General features: G+C 37.6%; 1 protein-coding gene across 3 annotated transcripts; it reads right to left on the bottom strand.

Moving 5' to 3' along the window:
- Window positions 1-401: 401 nt before the first annotated feature.
- Window positions 402-27,573, bottom strand: DIPK1A (divergent protein kinase domain 1A). 3 transcript variants are annotated; one of them, XM_039352282.1, is made up of 5 exons: window positions 27,159-27,573; window positions 10,517-10,651; window positions 9,984-10,091; window positions 7,398-7,574; window positions 402-6,245 (listed from the first exon to the last, which is right to left on the bottom strand). In XM_039352282.1, exons 1-5 carry the CDS (start codon window positions 27,210-27,212, stop codon window positions 5,433-5,435), a joined length of 1,287 nt encoding a protein of 428 aa, XP_039208216.1. In that variant the 5' UTR covers window positions 27,213-27,573; the 3' UTR covers window positions 402-5,432. The 3 variants fall into 3 exon arrangements, with proteins under 3 accessions (XP_039208216.1, XP_039208217.1, XP_039208218.1); XM_039352283.1 differs by lacking the exon at window positions 27,159-27,573 and adding an exon at window positions 10,921-12,586; XM_039352284.1 differs by lacking the exon at window positions 9,984-10,091.

Here is a 27,573-nt window from a genome sequence, read left to right as displayed (position 1 = left end):
TTCTGCATAAATGTGACCTAAGTTGTGAAGTTTTCCACACAAGTCCTAAAGCTAAAAAACCCATTTAAACAACTAAGTCTAAAGCAGTGGTTCTCAACCTTTTTAATGCCGCGACCCCCCAACTGGTCATAAGTCGAGGACTACTCAACTGGTGCAGCACCGTTTGCAGAATGGGACTTTTGGCAGGCTCAGCAGGGCAGAGACAGCCTGGACACTTCCTATTGGCTTTTGAAAGCCAATAGAATTAGACTCTATTCAAGAGAGTCTATTCTATTGGCTTTCAAAAGCCAATAGAATAAAAGGGAGTAGCACAGCTAAGGAAAAGGGGAAAAAAATGGCGGACTGCATTGTTTAGCAACCCCTGTGAAATGGTCATTCGACCCCAAATGGGGTCCCGACCCACAGGTTGAGAACCACTGGTCTAAAGCATACATGTTCATTTATTCATTGAGGAAAGTGATCCAAGTTTATATATGTGTATGGTTTGTGTATGTGAAAGTCTGGAATTATCTGTTCATTTGAAGGAGAAATAAGAGGTATTCCAATGAAAAGGATAATAATCTATTATTTGAGTGTGGGATGTCCTGCCTTATTTAAAGGACTGAATTCTGGGTATTCACTATCAAAGACTGATCTTCACAACACAGGTATGAGGAAGTGGGTAATAGTTTGAAAAAGGAGATTTCTGACTTTAAAAATGGTTGTTGATGCTCACCAGGCTGGAAGAGTTAACAAAACGACTTCCGAAGAGTTAGGCTCCACCAGTGCACTGTCAGGCAGATCATGTACAAATGGAAGCAATTCAACACCACTGTTACCCTTCCCAGGAGTGATTGATCAACTAAGATCATACCAAGGGTAAGGCATGTAATATTGGAGGTCTCAAGGAACCTCAAGATAACATCTAAGGAATTGAAGGCCTTTCTTGCATTGTTAGATGTCGATATTCATGAGACCGTCATCAGAAGAACACCGAACATGGGTGTGCATGGCAGAATTGCAAGGAGAAAGTGACTACTTTCCAAAAAGAACATTGCTGTCCATGTACAAAGACCATGTGGATAGGCCAAAAAATAATTGGAAAAATGTTCTGTGGCCAGATAAGACCGAAATAGATTTTTTTTTACTTGAACGACAAGTGTTAGGTTTGGGAAAGGCAAACTCAGCATAAGAACCTTATACCATCCGTGAAACATGATGGTAACAGTATAACGGACCAGGATGGTTTGTCATTGATAAAACATTGATAGAACTATGAATTCTGAACTGTACCAGCAAATTTTACAGGAAAATATCAGGATATCTGTCAATGAACTTTGGGCTCCAGAGAAAGTGGGACTTACACCATAACATAACAACACCACCATAACAACAATCAGTGCCATATAATCAAAGAGTGGTTAAAGCAGAAGAAAATGTTTTGGAATGGGCCATCAAAGTCCTTACCTTAATCCTATAGAAATGTTGTAGGAAGCAGGGAATTCATGTAAGGAAGCCCACAAACAACCCTGAATTAAAGCTGTTCCATAAGAGGAATTGGTTAAAATTCCTCCAAGCCAATGTTCAGGACAACAGTTATCTGAAATATTTAGTTGCACTTATAGGGTGCACACCAGTTACTGAAAGCAAAAGTTCACATAACTTTTGCCACACAGATTTGGATCATTTCCATTAAATACGTGAACTATAATGTTTTTGACTCAATTGTTTAATAGGGTTCTCTTCACCTAGTTTATGGGCTTGTGTGAAGAACATATCACATTTTAGGTCATATTTATGCAGAAATATAGAGTTTTACCCTGGGATCTTACGGGAATCCCTAAATTGAAACTAAATAGAAATGACCAATTGTGTAATGATGAAACACCTTCACGGATCTCTTCCATCACTACATGAACTCTTTAATCTCAAGAGGAAAGCAGAAGCACCCTATATCTCATTTCATTAACTTCTGTTGCATTCTATTGACTTTTATATAAAAATGATTAAATGCAACTATACCCCAACATGTTTCACTAGGGGACAGTAAAGGACTATCTGCTGAAACAGAGAATCAAACAAACTTGTCATCTCAAGGGATTTAATCCAGATTCGGGTTTCCTATTCCTTAATTATTCCTGCTTTGCAGCAATCAGCCTTTAATAAAATGAATCCAATTCAGTCATAAGTATCAATTTTTGTTGGAAGAATATGAAAACTATAAGCAGAAATCAGGGTTTTGGGCTTATTTCAACAACTCTGTCCACTAAAATTGTTGTATTGATTTGTTTCTTGTATTTGGAGAGGATAAGGCACACATTATACAGACTCAACTATGTAATCAAATTGAACCTTGTTCAAATTTACCCAGAATCAATGAGCTCTTGCTATCGCCAACATTTTATGCTAATAATTTACCAGAAATGCAGTGTTTCTACCCAACACGTATAACTACCAGAAAGGGGAAATAGTTCCAGTTTATTGTAAACAGTTCATATTTAAAATAAAAACATGAAAGTGGTATAACAGCAATCAAAATGAAATACAGTACAAACTGCATTGGTAACAAGTCCCATTATTCCAAACTTTCAAATATATTTTTCCACTGAGCAATGACTGTTAAATATTGACATTCAGACTTACTCACCATGGATTTGCTTATTAAGATTTAAGAATGTTTATTGGTACCACTAATAAATGCGGTCTCTGTCAATTTAAAAACAAAGTGGACATTGTGCAAGAAAACTGCTGGTAAAAATATTTATACAAGGCAAAAACGTACAAGACCCTAAAGCAAATAATGTCACACATTATACAGGGAACAACAGTTCTTTTGCCTTTATAAGTGCATGTTTGATAGGTTAAAAAAAGAATATTCTGTTGATTTCAAAAAGTGAAATTGTAAATAACTTTTGTAATTTTCTTATTTTATAAAACAAACTGAATCAAGTCAAGAGCTAAAGGTGTATTAGTGTCAAGAGGAACATGCACAAGTGTTTCACAAGAGGTCTGCTAAACAACTATGTTGAACAATGTAGTTTAACTAACTAGGTGCTAAATAAGATCCCAAAGATTATCTATGTGTGATCAAAGTTGCCATTTCTTTCTAGATCTTGGGACTATGGCCTGTAGTTCTGAGAAACACACACAACAGAAACGAAAGTACTACATATTTAAAAAAAAAAAAAACAAGTCCAAGAAGGGTGGTGGTGAACACATGTATCGTAACACTGTTATATTTCATTTTGTTGTTTTGTAAGAAATGCCAAAACCAATATTCATTAGCTTAAGACAAATGCCAATTTAGAAATTAGCTCATCACATAGCCTGAAAACAAACCTATACATTCTTACAAAATCAGCTTGAATGTAATATTTTAGTTTCCAAAGTGCATATGGTGAAATCACAAGAATTTGATGGTTGAAGGAACAAATATGATTACCTCCCAATAGGAATCTTTCACCTTACAACTACAATACTGAAATTACTTCAGAACAGTCATACATAGAATTTAACTGTTGGATAGGCTTTCTTTTGGTGAAATTGTCTGCTATGATTTAAATACTTTGCTGATAAAAAACTAGGACTCAATCATTTGATTGCATTTGGTTTGGACAAACTAAAGCTTAAGGATCTCTTTGACTTCTTACTTTCAAATATATAATGCTTAATAGTATTTAATAAATCTGTTCATATAATCCAACTGATTGCTGTAGTTTATTGAAGCTTATATTTCATATTGCTGTAGTGTGTGTGTGTGTGTGTGTGTGTGTGAATGATTGTGTATGCAATTTATAAATCCTTAAATGGTAGAATGGTACAACAGCTATTTTTAACTAGGAGATATAGCAAACTTACTAACATTCAATGTATGTATGAGGTAAATGTGTATACAAATGTAAAAACCTAACAAAAAGTTCTGGTTCGAAAAACTTCCATTTTAAAATATTTTCAATTGTCACATTAATTTTCTCTAAAAATTACTAATGTGCAAATTCTGCCATGCTTAAAATTAATAGATAATCCCCAAAATATTATTTTTAAAAGGTAATCTAATAGTGATGGGTTCTTCAGATTAATGATTGTAAAGAAACTTCAGAATTTTAAAAATCATATCAGATATTTTTAAAAGCACCACAATACATTTTCGTAGCTTTTTGAGGGGAAGCAAGAACACAAAGGATATAGTAAGTCAAAAGAACATAAGGAATCTTCTTATCACATCTGCAAGATGGTAGCTTTGGAACAAGAGCAGTTCCCTAGATGCAATCAGTCCCTCATCTGCTTGGACTAAATGATATAACAATTTAGGGACAAAGCTCTTCCCCTTGCACACATTTAGTTCAAATGAGAAGCCTGTTCGAGTCACCAGGATTTTTTTCATAAAATAGCCAGCATTTACAAAAATGGCAGCGAAGAGTGCTTTAAAACAATAACCCACACAGCCAACTTCACCCATCCTGCTCCATTCCTTCTAACTTTTCTCTTTGCTAAAGATTCAGGGCAAACAAAGCACAGGGAACAGTACTTTCCCAGGGGGCAGATTGATACGTGGGACGTTATCAAGTGGAGCTTTTAATTAATACATTTATTCAAAGGAGTTATATGGCTGCCCATCCTATGTACAATACTCCTGGACAACTCAGAAAACCAGGAAGTAAAAATGTAAAAAGGAGCAATAAAACCACTCTCAAAAAACAGTTCCTGGAGCCCTCAAACACAGACTCCTCCATACATCGCCATTTGCAGTTGTAGGACTCTAGCCATCCCCTGAACCAACCCCAGCTCTTCAAGGTGTTCCGGAAAGCTAGAAGGAAGGGTGGAGGGTCTTCCACTGCCAGATGAAGCAGCTTGGCTAACTGGAACTGCCTCATGATGCAGAAGTTCTGGGGTGTCTCTCTTTAGCTATTATTTAGAAATGGAAATGTGATTGGTATTTTATATTGTTCTATTTCAAGAATTCCCAGTTTTTAATAACTAATATGTCACGGAAAAGGGCAGGCTAGATTTCAAATGCTAGATTTTTTTTTTACTTTTAGGAAGTTGTTCAGCTGAATACATGTATGTTTATAAATTCTACAGAACGCATTTCCTGGGATTATACCAAATGCTTTCTCCATACGTATAAATTTGGCTTTTAGTAAGTTTCTAAAGAAACAAAATGAATACTAACAACAGAAGGCTCTTATGAAATCTCTGAAGCCAATGAAGGGTAAAAGGGTAACGGAATTAGTATTCTTTCCAGCCAGGAGTGTTGTAGCCATATGGCTTCAGTAGTCTGATAGGCATACCTTTTAAGTACACATATAACTCTTCAATTGGGGAAAAACATATCTGAAAGAGAACTGATAAAAGATGAGGACAACTAATGTTTCAAAAACTATAAACTTATGTTTCACAAAAAGTGGTCAGCTCCTACAGCAGCAACTGTTTCTTCTTCTGAGACAAAGCACCTAAGAATCATCTGTATGAGATATTTTCTTCCACAATAGAGTTTTCAAGTTATTGAGTATTAAGGAATGTTCCATTTCCATCTGATTGGCTGAAACTTTCAGGGCAATGCAAGAGTACAGTTGTTTCTCTAATTCTTCATGTATTTCTAAAGGAGCCCCGAGAAGCAGATAGTCTTTAAGCAAATGGCACACCTTTGCTAAATTTGGCTGAATTATTTCTGTAGTACATTTCATTTTACTTTGGTCACATACAGTTCTACAGTCTGAGCCATATACACAATCCAGGTCAGACTCACAGTGACGATCTTTAATAAGTTCTTTTAAATTCATTTCTGGCACTATTTTTCTCATATCCAACATTTTTAAGTCGTATTTATCATTATAACCCAGGTTTTTGGCACTCATGTCACACATAAGAAAATTCCCATATGGTCCATGGAAAATGTCTTCCACAAATTCTAGGAGCCCAATAGCTATTTTTGCCTTTCTGGGCCATGACGGAGTAAACCACTGATCCATGCTCCTTCTGAAACCAAAAGGAATGAAGAGTTCTAAGATCCACGGAAGGCTTATTCCAAAAAGAGAGGTATATTCAACTTTTTCCATCACATAAAGATCTCCACAAAACCCCAATAATTTGGGAGTGTGTTCTTTATTCTGGAGAATTACCATCAGTAGGAATTCATTTAACTGGAGAAGTGCCCATGCTGACTTTGCTTCTGGCAAGGAAACACGACCATCTTTGTTCCCATCAGCCACAGTCAAGATGAGATTAACCAGTTCAGGAAGATTTCCTTGCTCTCCCAGTTTTGCCTAGAAAGAAGTCACATATATACGTTGAAACATCATTGCACTCAGTTCTTATTTTTAATTAACTGTTGCTTATTATCAGATGAATTTTCAAAGAATTTAACAAAAAAATAAGTATCCCAGCAGTGAGATAACCTTAAGCTATTCAGCAGGTTCACATTTACTAATATTGAAATTTACTACAGAGGTGAGAACAAATAAATGTGTTTAAAGGTAGCTGTTTTACAAAATACCAATCATGTAACCATTGAACAAAGCAAGAGTGAGTATCTCCATCCTAAAGGTAAGAAGACACCGTGACTGAAAAATTCCATTCCAGCACCAAGCATTCACCTTTTATCCTCTGCACTTTCTCTCCTTATAGTAGAGTTAGCTATACCAAATATAATCGCATCACCAGATTTCCTGCAGACCCATCTGGTTTTGTCTAACCCGTTTGTGGGCAGCTTTGACCTGTTTGGTCTCTATCTTTGGTAATTTTGTGGTGTTATTTCGTTCAAAGACCTATAGGAGCAAAGGTTGTTATCCATCAACATTAACACAATTTTCTTCTGCATTAATTCAGGTTAATTTCCTAAAATGATCAATAATTTTATAAATTATTCTCATAATTTGATAATATTAATTTCAGTTGGGCTTCTTTTATTTTATATTTGTGTGTCTGTTTTCCAATAAGCTATTTAAAAGGGAAAATAGATTAAATATGCCATGACGATGTTACCTAGTTTGGTAATGAAACATCTGCAAGAAAATAACCAAGCTCAGAGAGCACCAAGGACCTCACAGATTAAAAATGAATTACCAATGCAATTTCTAATATCTGTACTTAATCCAAGACCAAGCTATATTTTAACAGTTGTCATAAGAGTGTTTAAACACTACACATGCAGCCTTGAAAAGAATAAGAACAGTAACAGAAAGACTGTTAACTAAATTGTAATGGAAGTTTCTTATTTCTAATATAGGAGAGCCAACTTATAGCAAGATCATAATGGGGAGGGAAAACTTAGAAAGTTCGTTTCATGCAATCCTTATAAAACTTTCCAACATAAAGTCTTAATTTTAATCTACTGAAGCAATTAAATAATCTGTCTAGTATCATTACTTTCAGCTCAGTCATCATCACTCCAAGCAATGGAGAAATAATATACTTACTTTAAAAAGCCCATAGACCATCTCTTTGAATTTCTGAACAGTTGTTCCTCTAGTCGGTTTATCAAACAGAATTGTTTCCTTCCTTGGTTCTAGTTCAGTTCTGAGATCAATATGAGCAATTTCTTCCATCTGGCATTTTATAACTCCTTGCAAATTGCCCCATTCTCCTAAATACATCTGTACAAAATCGAATAAACTAAGCATATAGATGGAAATTATCTTTTACACAAGTAATTGGTGCTCAGTATTTCACCGACTAAATTTTTGGCTTAAATGATTATTTTCAATAAGATGACCTTATTTTCTGGATAACAAATTTTAAAATGTATATGCTATTTATACAAACATAGTATTTATAAAAGAACTGTAGCTGACAAGTGCTAACCTAGAAACAGCATTTCCACTTCTGCTAAATTAGTACTTATATGCTGTGTTTATATAAAAATGACACTTATGCTGTCTCTAAAAGTACTAAATTTAAGTGATTTCAAAATATCAGATGAGCAGTTGTCGTTGATTTCTTCATTCTTCTCCCTTGAAAATAAGACATTGAAATAAGGCAACCCCAAAACAGTGACATAAACAGGTGAAATGGGAGTTTAAAGTTCATAGCATTATTTAAATTACTTTATACAGAAATGTTTTAATGCATTTCAGTATAATGAGACTAGCTTCTTCACTCAGCTTTTACAGAGATGGAAATAAAGGACTACTGGTCAAATATAATCTCTGCAAAATGGTTGCATAGTGATACCTGTACTCCTAGAACATTAATTTTAGCAGTTGTGATCAATCACTTTTACCAGTATATATACTTTTTTATATGGTATGTAACATGGAGGAGCAAAATGCATTTGATAAATAATATTCTGTAATTTTTAGTAAATCATGGCCGATAAGCATTTAAAATTCATACATTATTGTACATTTTGACATGTACTTTAAAATCACTACTGAATATACATACATTTCACACCCATTTGATTTATGACTCTAATTAATAACCACAAAATTAGACATTTCTTGAATGCAATGTTAGTAATAAAACACTGCTATAAATTATTTTATAGTAACAGGTTTTAAATGAAAATCTAGATGCTGTTCCAGCTTAAAATTAGATGTGACTAAACAGTAAGACTTGTTTTTAAAAATCCACAACTACTGTAGCTGAAACTGAGTCCTAACATTCCTTCCTGTTTAGCAATTTCCCCTAAAGACTCCTTTTATCAAGTCCCTTAACAGATGATGTTGCAAGCCTCAAAATGCTATGATGGATGCAAGCTTTAATATAGTGTGGTAAGTTTTACAGATTGGGGAGCTACATGTTACATTAAGTCTTGTGTGTAGGAGACATGGACAAGATTAATTTGTCATAACATCACTAGCTATGATTGATATTTTCAACCTTTTAAAAATACTTTGGGTAGTGGGATTTCAATGATGAAATGGATGACTTAACCCTCTGCATTCTGCTTAAAATATTTGCTCTTAACCCTTCCTTATAACTTCCCTCAGTTCTTGGTTAAGAGGCACTCCTGTTCTGTGCTGTTACTAGCGTTGAATACAGGTAGTTCTTAAGTCTATTAATTGAGACATGAATTACACTTGTTAAGTTGTGCCAGTTGTTAAGCAACCATGCCTAAATTGATAACCTTTTTTGTGGAAGTCACTAAGTCAATCACCACAGTCATTAAGTGAATGCTGCAATTGTTAAGTGAATCCATTAGTCACAATGAGTATTTTTTTTGCTGGAAAACAGAAGTAAATACCACTTTCTAACAAAAAAAAACCCATTGTAAATCCTGGTCATGTGACTGTGCAATGCTGCAAACGGATATAAATGCCAGCCGGGTACCAAGTGACCCAAATAGGATCACACGATCATGGGATGAAGGGGCAGCCCTACTTCAAATTTGGGCTGTAAGTAGCCCTGGGGAGATCTGCTGCAACTTTGTATGGTCGTTAAGCAACCCGTTGTAAGTTGACAACTATCTGTAGGTGTTTTGTCAAATTGTTGGATGTTCTGGCATTTCCTTTTTGTCATAGTCCAGAACCCTTCTATTCTTGCAGTGTGAAAGGAGAAAGAGAATTATATAGCTTGGGAAAAAGAAAATCTGGGGGGAAATGAGAAGGGGAAACAATAGCATGGTGGGATATTCTTAAACATAATGCCTAATATTCTCCTCCATATTATAAAATACTTAAGTCAATTCTTTATCATAAAATGATACCAGCAATATTGTATGGATTCTGTAAATAACTAAGCAAAATCAGTGTTGGTTTTGGTTTTTTAAACAGTTCTGTTTTCTATGATATTTACAAACTAAGATACCTTAGAAAAACTAGAATGTCTAGGTTTGCAGCAATCACTATATTTAGATGGATCCAATTTTAGAGGTCAAACAACCAACTGAAGTCCTTATTAGGAGACATTAATCACTGCTATCTGTAGTTTTTTTATCTTTAATACATGAAGTCCATTTTCATCTATCTTCAACTGAAACTTATTTAAGATAAGGTTACAGAATATTATTTATCATTTCATGCTTGTTTTCTGAAATAAAAATTAAATCAGAGTACTCATACCTGATTGTTGGGTTGGGTTGACAAACATTTTCTGAAATAAAGTGTTTGTCTTGTACACAGGCTACTACATGCTGATCCATCAATAACCCCACTCTTGTATTTATCACACTGGAAAAATGAAACCAAAAAACCCCCATGTGAGAATTGCTATATTTTTCACTATCAGCAAACTCATTGATTTTTATAATATATCTTCTTAAATGTAGATCTCTCGGTCAATGTTCCCTGATTCTCTACTATATTTCTACACATAATTCCTAAACAACATATAGCTATTTTTTCCCCTCTCCAATGAACTGGGATTTAATAATTTTAATAAGCTACATCATGTATTTTTTTCTAATACCATTTCTCATGATAAAACAAAAACCAAGAACATAAACTACCACTACACCTTATTAGACAAATGCAACAGCAAAGATAGTTAATTCTTTCATAACATTTCTCTCATATTTAATTTATAAGCAAATACTAAAAGTGAAAGAGCCAGTCAGGAGTACCAATAAACCTAATTTTTTAAAAAATATACTTACTATTATTTTCTTGCAGTCATGCCCTCTGCAAAGTTCTGTGTAAGATGAGTACTGAACATAAATAATCCAGCTGCCAATAAATACTCCTAGCCAAGAGAGGAAGAGATATTTCATCCGCATATAAGAGAAGCGAACCTTGAGACAGAGAGAGACAAGTGGAAAGGGAAGAGTTCCAGTCATATTTATGATATTTAAGAAAATCTTAGTTCCCCTGTGCTAGGAATGAAGTATATAACAATAAAAAAGACTTCTGTTTTTCTCTCTCTCCTTTACGATTTTAAAGAGGCAAATAAAATCTAGGGAACTAGACCATCTTCTTTCATTCCATGACTGGCACATAAGCTCTCATTCATCCCACCTGAAATTAACCAATCAATACACACGTGCATGTATGAATTACATACCTGAGCTTTATTTCATTCTGGTACTAACCCAACAAGCCGATCTACCCTAGAATACACCAGTGATCCCACAGCAAACGCTTTCATTCCCAGATCTAGCTTATATGTATGTCTTGACTTCCTTTTTTTGAAATCCCAGGTAGAATAGCATCATAGAACTCCTCTCCTGCTTCTGTCATAGGCTTCACTGTCCACTCAGCTGACCCCAGAGCATTTTTTTTTCATCTCTCAATTAATCCTTCTTGCCATTTACCTGACCCCTTCTTTCTATAACAATAACGGACCGAAAATGTGAAATAGAAGAAAGGACCAAGTTCAACACAAAAGTCCTCTTCTGCTATGAGTAATGTTCAGTATGTTGGACTGCTTCTCCCACTTTTTCCTAATTTGGGAATGTCCAAACTTCTTCATAATATTGCTCTTTTCTACAACATAATTTGGACGTTATTAGACTTGGACTGGTGACTCTCCATATTTTGCTAAAGAATAGCTTATAGTAGACTTAGTCTGCACGGCCAATGTTAAATAATGCTTGTAGTTAAAAATTCAAACACTACCCCATTTTTTGTATATACTTAAATTAGGGATAGTTGGACTATATGCAGATTTGGGGGAGAATGATGCAGTTAGCGTATCCTATTATTTATGCTTTTGCCTGGGAAATCTAGTGCAGCATGGCAACTAAGCATATATTTTATTTAACTGTACACACAGAGATACACACAGACACACAGGAGTCAGGATACTGACTGCAGTTCAAGAGTTCAGATATTATTATCTACTGTAACCTTCCTGGAGTCTTCTACCACTGTTTATACATGTTTTCCTTCCCCAAAGAAGACATGTTCTCACTGCCTTTGAAATGATTACAGCAGATGCAGACCACCTGGAAGTATGAGTTATGGGGACCTCAGTTTGCACAATACAATCCTTTGGCTTCATACAGTTACAATTTTCTGCAGGATGCTGCATAATTCCTGTAGCAAGTAAAACAAATAGTCTTGGTCTGACTAATAAAAAAAAAGGAAGACTTGCTTAGAAAGAGAAGAGATTAAAATTTAAGTGAGCTAACCTGTGGCTCTTTTATTTTGAAATCTACCAGGAAGGCAACTAGGAATCTTGCAGAAAAGCAAACTTCATGCTGTTTTCTGACTCATTCTTTTGGAATCAGTGTTTCAGGATAAAAAACATCCAACTAAACAAGACAATGGCAGTTCAGTGACAAAACTTGTTTATTCCTCATTAAAGGAATCTATCCATAGCTCTCAAAGTATAGCATGTTTATTGGTAAATCATGGAGTTACTGTATCTGTTTTCATTAGAAGAAAAAAATACCAGAAATTTAAAAAAGGGGGGAAAAGATAGTGGTTTTATTCACTGCCTGGCAACTACTTAACATTAGATCTTAACATCAGAATAAAGTTTCAACTGTCTCACAAAAAAAAACAAAAAAAGTAGAATTGTTGGCAGGTCCAAATTTTGGAGCAAAAGTAACATTAAAAATAACAAACCAAATAATCTTACTTTAAAAAAAAAGACTAGTTTTCAGTCAGGAGCTGTTAAGACAAAGTTTGAAAGGGCAGGCAAAAGCTAGGAGTTTATTAATTGCTCTAAATGTTAATTGCTCAATAAAATACAATGTTATTGTCTGAACATTTGACTGATGGGCAACTTGAATTGTTCATACAGAGAAAAAAGGATTTATCATTACGTAAAAAAGAGTTCCTTTTAATTTTAAAATTTCATTATAAACTACAAAAAGTGATATTAGTTCCATAAAATAGTAAATGGTCTATTTAAAGAAAAGGAAAAGGAAAAATAAAATTTTGGATATTTATCTGTTCTCAAAAGCACACACTCTAAAGCTTCCTCCTTCCATTACGTATTCCAGATGGACAGTGATTAATATTTATATGTTACCTGTATGTAAGGGTGTAGGTCTATACATATGTTGCTTATAGCATGTTTAAATGTGTGTTATGTATATGTACAATTTGAGAGCAAGCAATTAAATTTCATTTTTAATGTGTGCCATTGTGCCCACAGTAAAAAAAATGACAATAAAGGTTATCTATCTTATTCTATACAATAAAATAAATAGGATGAAAGACTGGTTTGTGAAGGATTGCTTAGCATCAGCTTCATGGTCATGTTGGAAATTTGAACTCATACTTTCCCCAATTAATTGTTACCACAAAATAATGGAGAAGACAAAGTACATTTGATTAAGTAATAAAAACAATACAGTCCTTTTTAATTAGATATACTTCTCAGTTTAAGTAGTTTTGGGGGCTCACAAGTAATCCAAAGAATTAGTTTTATTGTATCACAAAGCCAAAATACCAGAACCATTCTCTACCTAGAAAACAATTGTTTTCTCTAGAATTGTTTGTTCATAGATAACTTTCTATGCCCTGCTTTCAAAACAAAATGATAACAAAGTTGCAGAGTAAATCAAAAATAGTTTTTCATAAGAGAATAGCAAAGGTTATTACTAAATGACATCAAGAATCATTTAGACAAGAAAGGGAAATACTACTAAGCCAATTCCACACACAAACATCCAGAAAAAACCCCAGTGCTGGTAACTCATACTTTATTATTACAAAGTTGCTCACTTCACATTCTTCTTTTACCTTTTGCCTAGATATAAAGATAAATACAGACTAACTATATTCAATAAATAAGAATGTCATTACCAAGTTTATTTCTCTTCATTTCATCAGCAGGTAATATTACAAATGAGATTACTCTAAATGTACATTGTTGTTTTAAGGAAAAGAGAGATATTGACGACATCACCAATTTGAGGTTATTCCTGGTGACTTATATGACTAAAACTATGCAGTTTTCTTCTCAACAGCACAAAGTGATTTGCTGTTGTCTCCTTCTCCATTCCAGGCCAATTTGTCACCCTGGAATGCTTGGGCTGTCTTCTACCCAAATACTAATCAGGCTTGACCATGCTTACTTACCAACTTCAGACACTATTTGGCAACTGCAGCCATAACAAACAATGCTAAACAATATTTAAGTACCTCTTATCCTTGAGATATGCTAGATCAAAAGCAAGCACCAGTAAAGAGATTATTGAGTACTAAGTAAACAGTTTGTGTCCCTAACCTGTCCATGATCCGTGAAGGAAGAAATTCATTTCTTTTTATTATTATTATTTTAATTCCTTCAAGTCAGTTTTTGATTCCTGGCGACTGCCTGGACTAATCCCTGCAGTTTTCATGGCAAGCTTTTTCAGAAGTGATTTGCCACTGCCTCTTTCCTAGGGCTGACCGAAAGTGACTAGTCCAAGATCACCCAGCCAGCTAAAGCTACACTACATCAAACTTGCTTTGTTCCTTTTACGTGACAAATCTATAAAATGTATTGCCCACACAGCAAGAAATGTTGCTTTAACAAAGTTATCCATATTCTGACAAATTAACTGGAGTATTTACTTCTCACATATCAGGAAGACTTCACAATCTGGTATACGTCAAAGTATTTATCATTTTCTTCCTCTTGCAGTGAGTGACTGAACCAACTGCATTATTTTCCATTAAAAAAATAAGAAAGAAAATGAACACTCTTTGGTCACAGTGTTCTATTTCAATGCCTATGCAATTAGTATGATTTATAGTTTCATCTATATGCATACACACATTGCAATTCCCTTTTGGCTGTTTATTAGTATGCACTGCCTATATCTTTTTGACAGATCTGGAAGAAGAGAAACATCTCTTCTTGTATTCTAAAAATACTCGGTTAAATAAGAGACAAAATTATTTCTAATACTTGAAATTTCTAACACAGAGTTCCTTCCTTCTCGTATTTTCTCCACAACAACCCTGTGAGGTGGGTTGGGCTGAGTCTATTACCCCAGAATACCTTTTATTTCTCTGCTTAAATCATTAAAGTTATCACATATTTGCCCTTTTCAAAGGGAAAAGTACCTTGAAATAATAGGGAGTCTAAAAACACACTTTTCAATGCAACCTTTTCCTTTATTAGTCTTCAGCTAACACATCACAGAGTCTCATACACAAACAATATCTCAATCTGATTGGGTTGGCAGCTTGGGGGTTCAAGTATCTTCTTCTCCATCAGCTCCTGTTTGTATTTTTAAAGGTCAGTTAATCAGTTGTAGTGGCATATAAGCTGAAAGCTGACTTCTATAGTCTTTTGTAGGTAATTGTTTCCGATGGTCCAAAATCTACCCTTCCTTATAAAGATCTAAAAATATGGCAATGTAACAGATAAACAATTATCTTGCCTACATTTTCCTGGTCTTAGTCTCGTCTATATTTTACTTCCTTGAAATTTGCTAGTCTGACATCTTCTCCAAATCCCAACTCTCTTTACTTTGATTTGTTTCTCCTTTTTTTTCAAGGATCAACTTTTCCTGTGGATTTCACAGCAAATCTCAATTTTAAAATCTGCTTTGTCCTCCATTCTCTCTCTCCTCTTGTCTCTTCCTTAATGGTTTGGGGGCATTTATTCAACAAATAAGTGGCAGATGTGATTGCTTTTGTGCTCTGAAATTAATCACGTTTTTATTTTGATTTTTTTTTACAAAGACAAATCAAGGTTGGACTTGCTTAATACATAGAATGGAAATCACTAGGGAACATCATAGCTATAGGCTAGGTTCTAAGAAACATCCTAGAAATTAGCAATAGCAAACTATTTCACTATCATTGCCAAGAAAAATACCTACATAAATCCATGAAATCAGAGCTTGATTTGATAAAGATTTTACCTTTAGAAAGTTAACTCTTTCATCAGTCACCACCTGGGTCCAATCAGCACTTTTTATGCAATAACCCAAGAGTATAGCTTAATGGTCTTTAGAGGCATTTTTATAAAAACTAATTAGGCAAGAAAAGAAGTAAACACCTCATGGTATAAATTATGTTTTAGGGTATCTTTTTCAAAGCAATATTATACAGAAAGGAAATGAGAAACTATAAATAAACTGAAGAGCAATGATGCAATCTGATCACAATACAATTTGTTTATAATATTGTCTTTCAATATTGTCTTTTGTTGTAGGTAGAGATAATATGTAACATTTTTAAAAAAGTGTTGCAAGAATTTGATGAAACCATTTTCTCTAATTGTGAAGTATTTAAACACAGACTTTCACTGCAATTTGTATATCTTATTTGAAACTGGAGCTACATACATACATATACATCATGATATTATCTTGAGTTAAGAAACATTGTGCAAAGAGCAAGAAATTATAAGCAAAATAAAATGTAATCCCAAATTAATAGAATAAGAGATAGAGCTAAATCTAGTTTTCAACACCTCATTTATTATACCTCTCTAAACCTTTCTAATCTTGCAAATCATCCATGTTTCTATCATGTTCAAGCATTGATTTATACAATATAGTGACCTTCGTTCTTTGAACTTCTCATATTTCCTAAGGATTTCTTCAAATCCATCCATCTGCAGGTTTGCTTTTTCCTTCTTCTTAGCCCATTCATCCTTCTTTTTATATACAGTATTTGAGTTGCAATTAAGACCTTATTCTTTCTATATGACAAATATCTTCAACACAATTCTTCCACACTGTTCACTCAATTTAGCATTCAGTTTATATTTATGTATCATCCATTTATTCTTTAACCTGATTCTTCTTTTATTACATTCTTCTTAAATAATCCATTCCCACTACTTCTCGTTTCTCCTGAAATACGGTACTACTTTTATATAACAAAGTGAGCAGAAGTAAGTTGCTATATATAGCCATTTTGCTTCTTTCAAGACACATTCATTCCTTACAACACATCACAAATTACCCACTACTTTTCTTTCTGCAGGTACCCATCTTTCTTCACATTTTAGTAAACATTTTTAAAATATATGCTTGTTCTATTTTTTCTATTTATGCATAGCCTGGAATTGTTCACTTCACTTTCTCTATCAAACAGAACTACCTTTGTATTTCATATTAATTTTCGTCTATACCAGGGGTCGGCAACCTAAAACGGTGAAAGAGCCACTTGGACCCGTTTCCCTCACAAAACAAAAACAAAAAAAAACAAAAAACAAAAAACTGGGAACGCACACATGTAACGGAGCTTGATTGAAGAGTGGAACCTAAGGCGACACATGCACTGGCCCTGCCTGTGTCCAGCTCTGGTATGGACGGCTCTGCCGTCCAGGCTTCTCCTTCCCTCGGAAAAGACTGCTCTCTCCCCTTTGCTGAAGTGGCGAGCGGGGGGCCTTGCCTTGGGCACAGCGGGGCTGCTGGAGGCTAAGACCCCAAAGGCGCGGACCAGGCTATCTTCCATAGTGGCGGGAAGGCAACCACAGGAACAACAGCCTGCTCATCTCCCCCAGTGGTGGCGCGGCAACTGCAGAGCCATCTGGTGATGTTTACACGGCCCTCCACGTGACTGAGATAGGCAGCACTGCCCCGCTTTGCCCAGCCCTAGCAGAATTGGGGCCACGCCAAAGGAGCCAGCTGAAAGTGGTGCCTTGGACTACCCCTCTGAGGACGGCGCTTTGGAGGAAGGCCAGAGTGCGGCACCCTTGCCAGAGAACTAGTCAGGGCCACTAACTAACATGTGAACCCCACGCTAAGAACGGCCCTGCCTAAACTAAGCTCAGTCGGACAGGAAAGTTCCAATCTGATGGAGTCAGCTCGGTCATTGGGATCACACAGTGGGCTTCCCCCCCAAGCTATTAATTCAGAACAAGCAACTCTTGGCTTGCAATCGCTTGCACAAAACAGGTGGATAGGATTGCAGCCAACTCTGGTCTCCACCCGGGCGGGCGGGCGAGCAAAACCCTGAAACCTTTTGCGTTCCTTTGCAAAGAGAAGATGCCGGTGGTGCGTGGCCCGGGGGGGGGGGAAAGACAGCTCCGGAGGGAGGCAGCCACACAGCCAGAAGCCAGCGATCCCAGCGGAGCAGCATGGGAGACCTACTGGTTGGTGTGGGAGGCTCCAGTGTTGCCGGTGAGCAAGGCCTGGCGTCCGCAGCCCAGTTCCGTACCCTGACGACCAGCTGGACTGGCTTTCACTGCTTCTTTGCAAACAAACGCAAAAGGTTTCGGGGTTTTGCTTGCCACTTAGTTCGTGCTGCCCAGCGTCTGACTGTCTGCCTGCCTGCTTGCAGGCCTCCATGCTCCTTCCCTGAAGCATGCAATTGCTCAGAGCCCGTCCCAAAAGGTGCTGCTTCCCTGGCAGGAGCCGGGTTTGCAAGCCTCATTGGCAAGCTGGGAAAACCCAAGGTCCGGAGGGTTCCCTCCTGCTTTCGGGGTTTTTCTCGCCTGCCCACCCGGATGGAGAGCCTGCGCCTCCCCTTCTCCTGCGGCCGGGGAAAGAGGGCTGGCCCTGAGCCTGTTCTGGAGGACATTTTAGGCCCCGGATACCCCCCACCCCATCAGCCAGGGCCAGGCACTGCAGCTCCGCAGCAGGAGGGAAACCTCCGGACCTTCGGTTTTCTTGGCTTGCCAACGAGGCTTGCAAACTCGGCTCCTGCCAGGGAAACAGCACATTTTGGGATGAGCTCTGAGCAATTGCATGCTTCGGGGAAGGAGCACGGAGGCCTGCAAGCAGGCAGGCAGGCAGGCAGATGCTGGGCAGCACGAACTAAGCGGCGAGCAAAACCGCAAAACCTTTTGCGTTTGTTTGCAAAGAAGAAGTGAAAGCCGGTCCAGCTGGTCATTGGGGTGCAGAACTGCCAAGCCTTACTCACCGGCAACACTAAAGCTTCCCATGCCGACTGGTAGGTCTTCTGTGCCGCTCCGCTCGGACTGCCGGCTTCTTGCTACAGAGCTGTCTCCCTCCGGAGCTGTCTTCCCCCTCCCCCATCTATGTCGAGCCCATGGCGAACAGCGTCCCACAAACCAAAGTAGTTGAACCAATCAATTCAAACTTCTTTCATGAGAAGTTTGAATTGATTGTTTCAACTTTTTTAATCCTTTTTTTTTTTTGCACTGCATGTGGCTGGGAGCCGCAGGAGATGGCTGAAAGAGCTGCATGCGGCTCCAGAGCCACGGGTTGCCAACCCGTGGTCTATACCTATTCCATCACAGTCTTAGAGTTTGCTGCAAACATTTGGATTCTAAAACATCAATATGGCATCATCATCATTAAAAAAAATTCATGGACAAACTTGCCTCTGATCTATACACCTCTAATGTTACAAGTATTTATTATATATTTATCAATTATGAAGTTTAAATTATTGATATAACAATGAGAGCTGGTTTTGGAAGGGGCCATTTTCTCATTATTACTGAGCTACTTAACATAAACAAAGTGTCAACTTTACATCTTGTCCATGAGATTTAACTGGCATATGATTGGCTATTATCTGGAATAGAATGTTGGATTATATGGGTCAAACACATATTTATTTTCAAAGAACAGAGTATACAAAGGCACTGATTGAATTTGTTATCATAATATTATTCAATCAAACAAGTTATATTTAAATTGATGTGAATTCTGTTGGGAATGGAGTATTTAAATACTGTGTTCACTGCAGGACAGTAACTGATTAGTCCTTAGAAAAGACTAAGTCAAAACCAAAATCAGTAATCTGAAACACTAAATATTTCCCCCCTGCCTGATCCTGTGAACAGTTCTAAAAATAGTTTGATTTCAGACGTAACTACTATCTATAGAACGCTGAATGAGCAAAGGAATTGTTGAATAATTCTAACTCTAAAAGTACACATCAGCCTGCAACTTAAGCATATGTATCGCTCAAAATTAGAAAGTTAGTGAAACTACTTAAGACAGCATTTAATATAAGATATGCAATCAGTATAATTATAGTTCAAATCATAATTGTGATGGCTACTGTCAATTTGCTGAAAGTCTAGTCAGAATCTAGTATTACTATTAAGAATTTAGAATATTCCATGGTTGCCACTGTCATAGGCAATTTATATTCCACTTTTCAGTATTTACTTATGAGACTCACAAACATAAAACCTACAATTTCACAATACAAAAAAATGAAACTTAGCTTTACAAATTTATGAAAATGTCACATGATGATTTTGGTACCTCTGAGTCAGTTTTGACTCCTGGTTACTGCCTGGGCTGGTCTGTCCAATTTTTTGGCAAGGTTTATTGGGAGTAATTTGCTATGATCTTTTTTCTAGGGCTGAGAGAGTGCCCAGCCCAAAGTAGCCCAGTTGGATTTGTACCGAAGATGGGACTACAACTCCCAGCTTCTATTCTGGCATCTTAACCACTACCCCAACTCTCTTCAAATGATTATTACCCACTACTATTCATTAGAACAATTTGTAATAAATAAAATACTATTTATCTGACATCAAGAAAAGATAGACTTGAGCAGAAAAACAATAAACAGAATTATCTGGGAAGAATTTATGACAGTCTACACTTTTTTGTAGATAATTAGATCATACAGAGTTGATGATTAAAGAATCATCTTTATTTGTTCTAAAAACAGATAGCTGAACAGTTTTTTTCACGACATTGGTAATATTTCCCCATAGCTAGTAACATGTCATCCATTTGTCCATAGCATATTGGTTTAAAAACTCTTATTTCAAAATGGATAATCAGGAGATATAACAAGAAATGATTGATAAAATTACTTCCACTAATATGACCTTAAATAAATTTTTTCATTTTTAGCACTGATAATCTTTTATGTGCTTAATGCAGTAAAGTTAAACATATTTAATTGCAAAATATTTTTAATACACAAACTGTTGTATCAGCTCCCTTGAATGCTTTAAGCCAGTGGTTCTCAACCTTCCTAATGCCGCGAACCTTTAATACAGTTCCTCATGTTGTGGTGACCCCCAACCATAAAATTATTTTTGTTGCTACTTCATAACTGTAATTTTGCTACTGTTATGAATAGTAATGTAAATATCTGATATGCAAGGTGTATTTTCATTGTTACGAATTGAACATAAAACATAGTGACTAATCACAAAAACAATATAGCAATGCTCACTGGAGAAGCTTACTCTTCCTTGCTCAAAAATGTTGGGAGGGAGGGAAGGGGAAGGAAGGAAGGAAGATTGAAGGGGAAAGGAAGGAGATGGAGAAGGAAGGAGATTGAAGGGGGAAGGAAGGAGAAAGAGATTGAAGTGGAAGGGATGGAGATGGATGGATGGAAGGAAGGAAGGAAGGAAGGAAGGAAGGAAGGAAGGAAGGAAGGAAGGAAGATTGAAGGGGAAAGGAAGGAGATGGAGAAGGAGATTGAAGGAGGAAGGAAGGAAGGAAGGAAGGAAGGAAGGAAGTAGAGAGAGATTGAAGGGGAAGGGATGGAGATGGACATAGAAGGAAGGAAGACAGGGGGAAAGGAAGGAGATGGAGAAGGAAGGAGATTGAGGGGGAAAGGAAGGAAGGAAGCAAGCAAGCAAACAAGCAAGCAAGGAGAGATTGAAGGGGAAGGGAAGGAGATGGATGGAAGGAACGAAGGAAGGAAGGAAGGATTGATCTTTGGAGAGTCATGTTTTTCCAGACGGTGATGAACTGCAACTCCCAGCATTCCCCACTCTTCCACAGTGCTTTTTAGGGCTGCTGGGGATGGTAGTCCAGTAAGGTCTGGAGACACACACAGATGCCTTCCGACGGCGAGAGAGGCGGGCCAGGCAGGGTGGGGGAGGCTCCAGTGCAGCACGGAGGGCAGCCGGGGCGGAGCGCGGCCAGGCAACAGGAGGCTTGGGGACTGGCTTGGCGCCACAGCTCAGCTCGGCCAGCAGCAGCAGCATGTTGCTACAGCAGAGCGGGAAGAGAGGGGGCGGTGGTGGCAAGTCATGAAATCAGCGTCCACACGTTCAGGGTGCAAACGCCTTGGACGTTTTGGCTCCCCCACCCCTTTATTTACTGATCTGCCAGAAGGTCGTGCAAACAAGCCCTGAGGAGTTCTGAACAAGCGGTTGTTTTTTTTTTTTAAAAAAAAAGCTTTAAGCAACGAGGCAGAAAGGGGAACTCGCTCATGGCTCTTTTTTTCCCCTTTCTCGGTGACTGGAAAGTCAGCAGCCAGAGACGCCGCTGCACAAAGGGAGGTGGAGAGAGTGGCAAGGGAGAAAACCTCACTTAACTTTTGCCCTTATCAGACCCGGTTCCCTTCTAGTCGACCCCCCCACCCCCTTCACCTCCCACTACAGATCGACACTACCCCTTGGGAGTATTTGACCAGGATTTTTTTTTACCTTGGCCCTGCGCTTCTCCCAGACAGAAGCCAGGCAAGAGGACCTGAAAGACGCCGAGCAGGAGGTTCATAACCATGCTGCTGAGGTGGCTGCTTTCCTTTCCACCCGAACTGGCTGGCGGAGCTAGCCTTGAGCAGAAATTCTCACTAGTGTCTCAGTTCCTAAGACCATTGGAAATACGTGTTTTCCAATGGTCTTAGGCGACCCCTGTGAAAGCGTCGTTCAACCCCCAAAAGGGTCGCGACCCACAGGTTGAGAACTGCTGCTTTAAGCAGTTACGATATGGCAAACTACTTTAAAGAACAAGTATTTTGTTATATGAGCCGAGGGGGCGCAGCCGTTAGAGTGCAGTACTGCAGGCCACTTTAGCTGACAGGTCAGCGGTTCAAATCTCACCGGCTCAAGGTTGACTCAGCCTTCCATCCTTCCGGGGTAGGTAAAATGAGGACCCAGATTGTTGGGGGCAATGTAAATATATATATACATTGCTTACTGGTGTATACCGCTTAGAGAGTGCTTGCACTTAAAGCGGTATATAAGTCTCATAAATAAATAAATAAATATCTGTCCCATTAAAATAAAATGGTTTCAGATCGTCTTTTCTCTTTCCTGCTAATCCTTTTGGAAACGATCCAGAAAACACTGAAAGAAAAAGCATATGATGACACCTGACAAGGAGTTTACAGAGTCAATATTACGTTAAGTAATGTGTACTGCATGGCAATGAGTTATTCATCATGCCAAATACATTTCAAGTAGCACCATTTCTGGAAAAAATAACATCTGAATAGTTCCATAGAATACTGATTTTAATACCAGATTGAGACAGAATGAGACAAATTGTTGCACATGCATTGACTTAGTTTATTTCGATATTCTTCAATTAAACAAAAGTTTAAAGCAGTCCAATAAATGAAGAGATGCGTACCACTTGCTTTAATTACTTTTTTTCACTCTATCTTCCTATTATATGAACTTTCTCTTTCTGCTAGGTAACAAAGAAAAAAAAACACAATCAGAATTTCATAATTTTGTTGCACTAAACCACTAGTAAAAAAACCCAACAGGAAACACAATTGAAATTTGGATACAAGAAGTTTTAGTATATCAGAAAGGAATTGCCAGGATTAGAGGTAGCAAGCAGGTCATATTAGCAGCGGAGATTCTGATTTAACACATTGGGGAATTCTAAAAGCATTTTATATATATAATCCTTTCTGTGTCATATAGAGAACAAACTATAATTCTTAAAGTAACATTCAGGTTAATATTTCATGAATTAGTATTGATAAACAAGAAATACAATACTGGGCTTGGTAGATTTCTACATTATTAGAAGAGAGAATTACATTTAAAATTTAGATTATCTGAGAGTGGTAACCAACATTAACTGCAATTAAGCTCAGAGAAATGTGTCTCCTAATTATGTTTAAAATAAGGAAAGGAACTTGATTCCAAAAAGGAAACAAGAGATTAGTGTCCATTCTCATATAAAAGCTATTTTTTAATTTGCAATATAAATGTTAAACTACATAACTAGTAATCATTTTTAAAGCAATCTACTATTTGAAGAAATATTTACTGGCATACAAACAGTATCAATACCTGTTGCTAGGAAGAAAGATACAGAAGGACAGATACAGACATAAATATAAAAATACACATTTATTCACAATCAGTAGTTGAATTCGCTTTGAAAAAGAAACATATTAAATATCAATCCAAAATTAACAGTATTTTATATAACTTCAAGTTCATAAAAAAGTTAAAATAATTAATATTTTTACCATCTCCTTTTATTAAGCAAATGCAAATAAGCTGTGACCATTTATTTTATTCACATTAAGTCAACTTTGTTCACCATATGAACAAATACATCACAGTGGTTTGGTTCAGAGAATACAGTGAGCCACAAGCTAGTAAATCAACATAATGGCTATGTAATAGAGAACTGAAAACTCTCCTCCACCCAGCAGTCACTTTCATAAATCCCTCCCCTACCCACTATAAGCATCAATTTAATGCTGTTGCACTTCAAATTTTGAAGTGTCCTGAAGTTTCCGCACCTTAAGTTAGTCAGCTCCACACTCAGTAAGGCATTGGGGAACTGCTAAAATGAGCACCTAGCAGCCATTATTTTCAAGGGAACAGAAAGTGCAATATGAAAGACAAGGAGATAGTGGCAAAGTCCTGGCAATGAAAAAGCACCAGGCTTTCAGTTACAGAGGAATTGCTGCAAAATTATTTAGAGAGAAATACAGCTGGTGGTGTCAATCTGAAGTCATACAAACCAGGGTTTAAGCAATGACTGGAAAAATGAATATTCTACTATAGAAAATGATCAGTATAATCCTAAATGAAATTGTCAAGTTTAAAATCAAAGTATTTTAAAATGGAAATATAAACAACTATAAGTTTGAGCACAAATGTAAATGATCACAAATGAGTCCTGTGATGCTTCATAGAATTAATGGGCTTTTAAAAGTATTTGTGGAGGAGGAGAAGTAAAGCTTGAAATTGTGCCAAGGACACAAAGATTTGAGAACAAATTAGGGAGAGGGGAACGATGAAGACATTCAGATATGGTAGAGTTCCAAACTAAAGAAAGACTGTGAAAATAAAGGATGCATTTTATACTCCGAAATGCCATGATACAAAGAAACAAAAGCCATAATAATTAGCTATTTTATTATGTTTCATCAAAACAAGCTTGTTCCTTTTTAAAAAGTGGCTGTTATTCCTGTATAGCTTTTTTAAAATAATTGCAGACTTTTCCTCTTGTCTAAACATACACACCCATTATGCAACTCTTTTATGCTAAGCAACTTTATGCAAAGCGTAGTAAAAGTTTAAACATGTATAAACCATGTGCAAATATAGGTGAACCGAATCTGATTAGGAAGCTCTAACATAGAAACAAGATACAGCTTTTGCTCAGAGCACAATATAGATTTGTTAATGCTCTTTATTTTTAGAACATACAAAAGCAGTATTAAAATTATTCTGCCACTATACTGTACTAAGAAGGACATTTGATTGCCCTTGCATATAATCACACCATCCTCTTAAGGGATGTGTTGTACAAACCTCTTCTGAATCCATTCTATTACAAAGCAGTTGCTTATTTAAATTTCCCTAGGTTTTGTTTAAATAAAGATAACTTTTAAAATAAGAGAAAACAAAAATGAACATTTTCCCATCTTTATTTCAGAAGACTTCTATGACTTCTCTTCATCCAATGCTGCAAGTTTAATTTCATTTGAATATTTTTTGAAAGAAGCACTTTTTACAAAGTCTTTTACATTTTACCTACCCTTCTTCACATCCTACAGTATTTGAAGTAACTGCAAAAGCTTTTTACATCATTTTTACACATCCCCATTTATTTCTTCTCTCCATGTCTAAATATAGACTTTCTATATAAGTACATACCAAGTATCTGTTAACCTGTATACAAAATCCTATAGAGGGAATTATGCAAGAAAATTAAACTATATGAAAAATCCATAAAATAACTAGAAATCAGGAGACTGTAAGTTCAAGTCTGATCTTAACCATGAAAACCAGGCGGGTGACTTTGGGCCAGTCACACAGTCTCAGCCCAACCTACCTAACAATGTTGTTATGGGGAAAAGGAGGAGGAGGAAAGTATGTTCGATGTTCGCCACCCCAAGTAATTTGTACAAAATAATAAAGGCAAGACACAGATTAAATAAAATTAAAAAAATAAAATGTCAACTTGCTTTTCTCAACCACACTTTTTAAAAACCAAAAAAATACTACAATACAACAAAATAGGTACAGTCACTAAAGATTTTTTTTTTTGATGCGGCAAAGATATGCATACAAGTAGTTATGTCGATGCTGCAATTATTTTGGTTGGGGGGATTTTGTAAAAGGCTTGACTATAGTTTAATAGATTTTGGGAATTACTTGTTTTACCCTTCCAGAGAAGGCCTACAGAGAATTTTGACAAGTGTGAGTCTCTAAACTCTTCAGGGAATTTTTGTAGAGGGTTAGGCTCTTTTCAACAGTAACATTCAGTAATTCTGATAAAAATATCTCAAGAATATATTTTTGTTCTCTAACAATTGCAATGCTTTAATGTGGAGTAACAGATAATGAAGTTAAAGCACAATGAACCGAAAATGTATTGCCTTCATGATTAAATCTTTATCTAATATAGGAAGAAATAAACAGGAACACAACCAGCATCCACTGGCTTTTCCTCACTTACATTTTCTAAAAGGTTAGCACTTTACAAAAGACATTTGGGGCTTTTGTGAGCAAGTGCTGCTTTTTAGCCTTTTACAGTATTCTACCACTGACCTCCAGGCACAACTTGTCAAAACAATATATCTTCAAATCATGAGGAGGCCAGCAACTCTGGAAATTTTTAATCTGGGAATCGGTAACAAATCCTTGGCTAAATCACCAGAAAAGCTTGACTGAATCAGGAGAGATAATCAGTTAGAAAGACTTTTAAAAGCGGGAGGCATCACCCCAGTTCACAAAACCTCCAACACAGCCTGAGCCAGGGCTGGGAAACCAGGAGGAGGAGGAGAGGAGGAGGAGAGAGAAGTAGGACTGGTGGGCGGAGAAGGAGAAAGAAAAAATAAGAAAAAAGGAAGGGAAAGCCTTTAAAACCACGGCTTGGGGCCGGGCCTAGTTAAGGACACCGTGAGGATTCAGTTACCTGCTCTTCCTAGAGTTGCTGACTCCCCAAAAGAGAGGAAGGATGGGGAAAATCCTGAGAAACTGATGGCGCGGATTCCTAACCGCGGGGCTGCATTCTTCAGCTCGGGCTGCTTCGCTGAGTAACGCGTAGCCAGGATCCTTCGCAACTACTCCCCCCCAATGTACACATCCTACGTCTCCTTCCCCCCCACCCCTCCCGCCTATCCCCCCCTCGCTTCCTCTGCGTACGCCCCCCATTCACGACAGCCTGGCCCACGCCTGGCTGCTCGCAACCGCAGTGCCAGCCCCGGTGTGCCCCGCCGCCGCCTCCGCAGCCCCGTCCGGCTCGTTCGCCTCAGCCCCTGTCCCGAGTGGACACCCTCCCGCCTATTTACCTGCCCGTAGTAGGGCTTCCTGAGCCAGGCCCCCGCAGAGACCCTCCTCGCCATGGCAATGGCACATCCCCGCAGCGGGCTGCAGTAGTCGCAGTCTCTCTTCGCCCCGCTCGGCCAGCCAGCCGGCCGGCCTTAGGCAAGGGCGGATGAACGACGGGCGCCGGCGGTCTGCGGCTTCGGCTCAGCTCGCCCGGCCAAGAAGGCAGCAAACGTGCCCGAGCGGGGCGGGCGGCTCCTCTCGCGTCTCTCTCCGCCCCGCCCCCTTTGGCAACTGTCAGAAAGCGCGGCTTTCTCGTGGCCTGAGCCTCTAAAGGGGAGGGGGGGCCGAGGAGCAACTCCTCGTCCTGAGTGAGGAATGGAGGCACCTCGGCTGCTTCGGCCGACGCGCCAAAGCCCGCCTGCGCTCGCCTTTCTG

The sequence above is a fragment of the Crotalus tigris genome, unplaced genomic scaffold, assembly GCF_016545835.1.
Source record: "Crotalus tigris isolate CLP2741 ecotype Arizona unplaced genomic scaffold, ASM1654583v1 scf7180000018419.1029430, whole genome shotgun sequence".
Taxonomy (NCBI): domain Eukaryota; kingdom Metazoa; phylum Chordata; class Lepidosauria; order Squamata; family Viperidae; genus Crotalus; species Crotalus tigris.
Note: the sequence above shows the minus strand (reverse complement) of the source record. Positions and strands in the feature narration are given on the sequence as shown.

Bases quoted from the DNA above. Each gene is read 5' to 3' on its own strand.
- DIPK1A (XM_039352282.1), bottom strand. From the start codon at position 27,212: ATGGCGAGGAGGGTCTCTGCGGGGGCCTGGCTCAGGAAGCCCTACTAC. The intron at 10,652-27,158 runs GTAAATAGGCGG...CTCTGTCTCAAG, and splicing joins GGAAGCCCTACTACGGGCAG to GTTCGCTTCTCTTATATGCG. The intron at 6,246-7,397 runs GTAAGTATATTA...ACTTCTTTCTAG, and splicing joins TGGTCTATGGGCTTTTTAAA to GCAAAACTGGGAGAGCAAGG.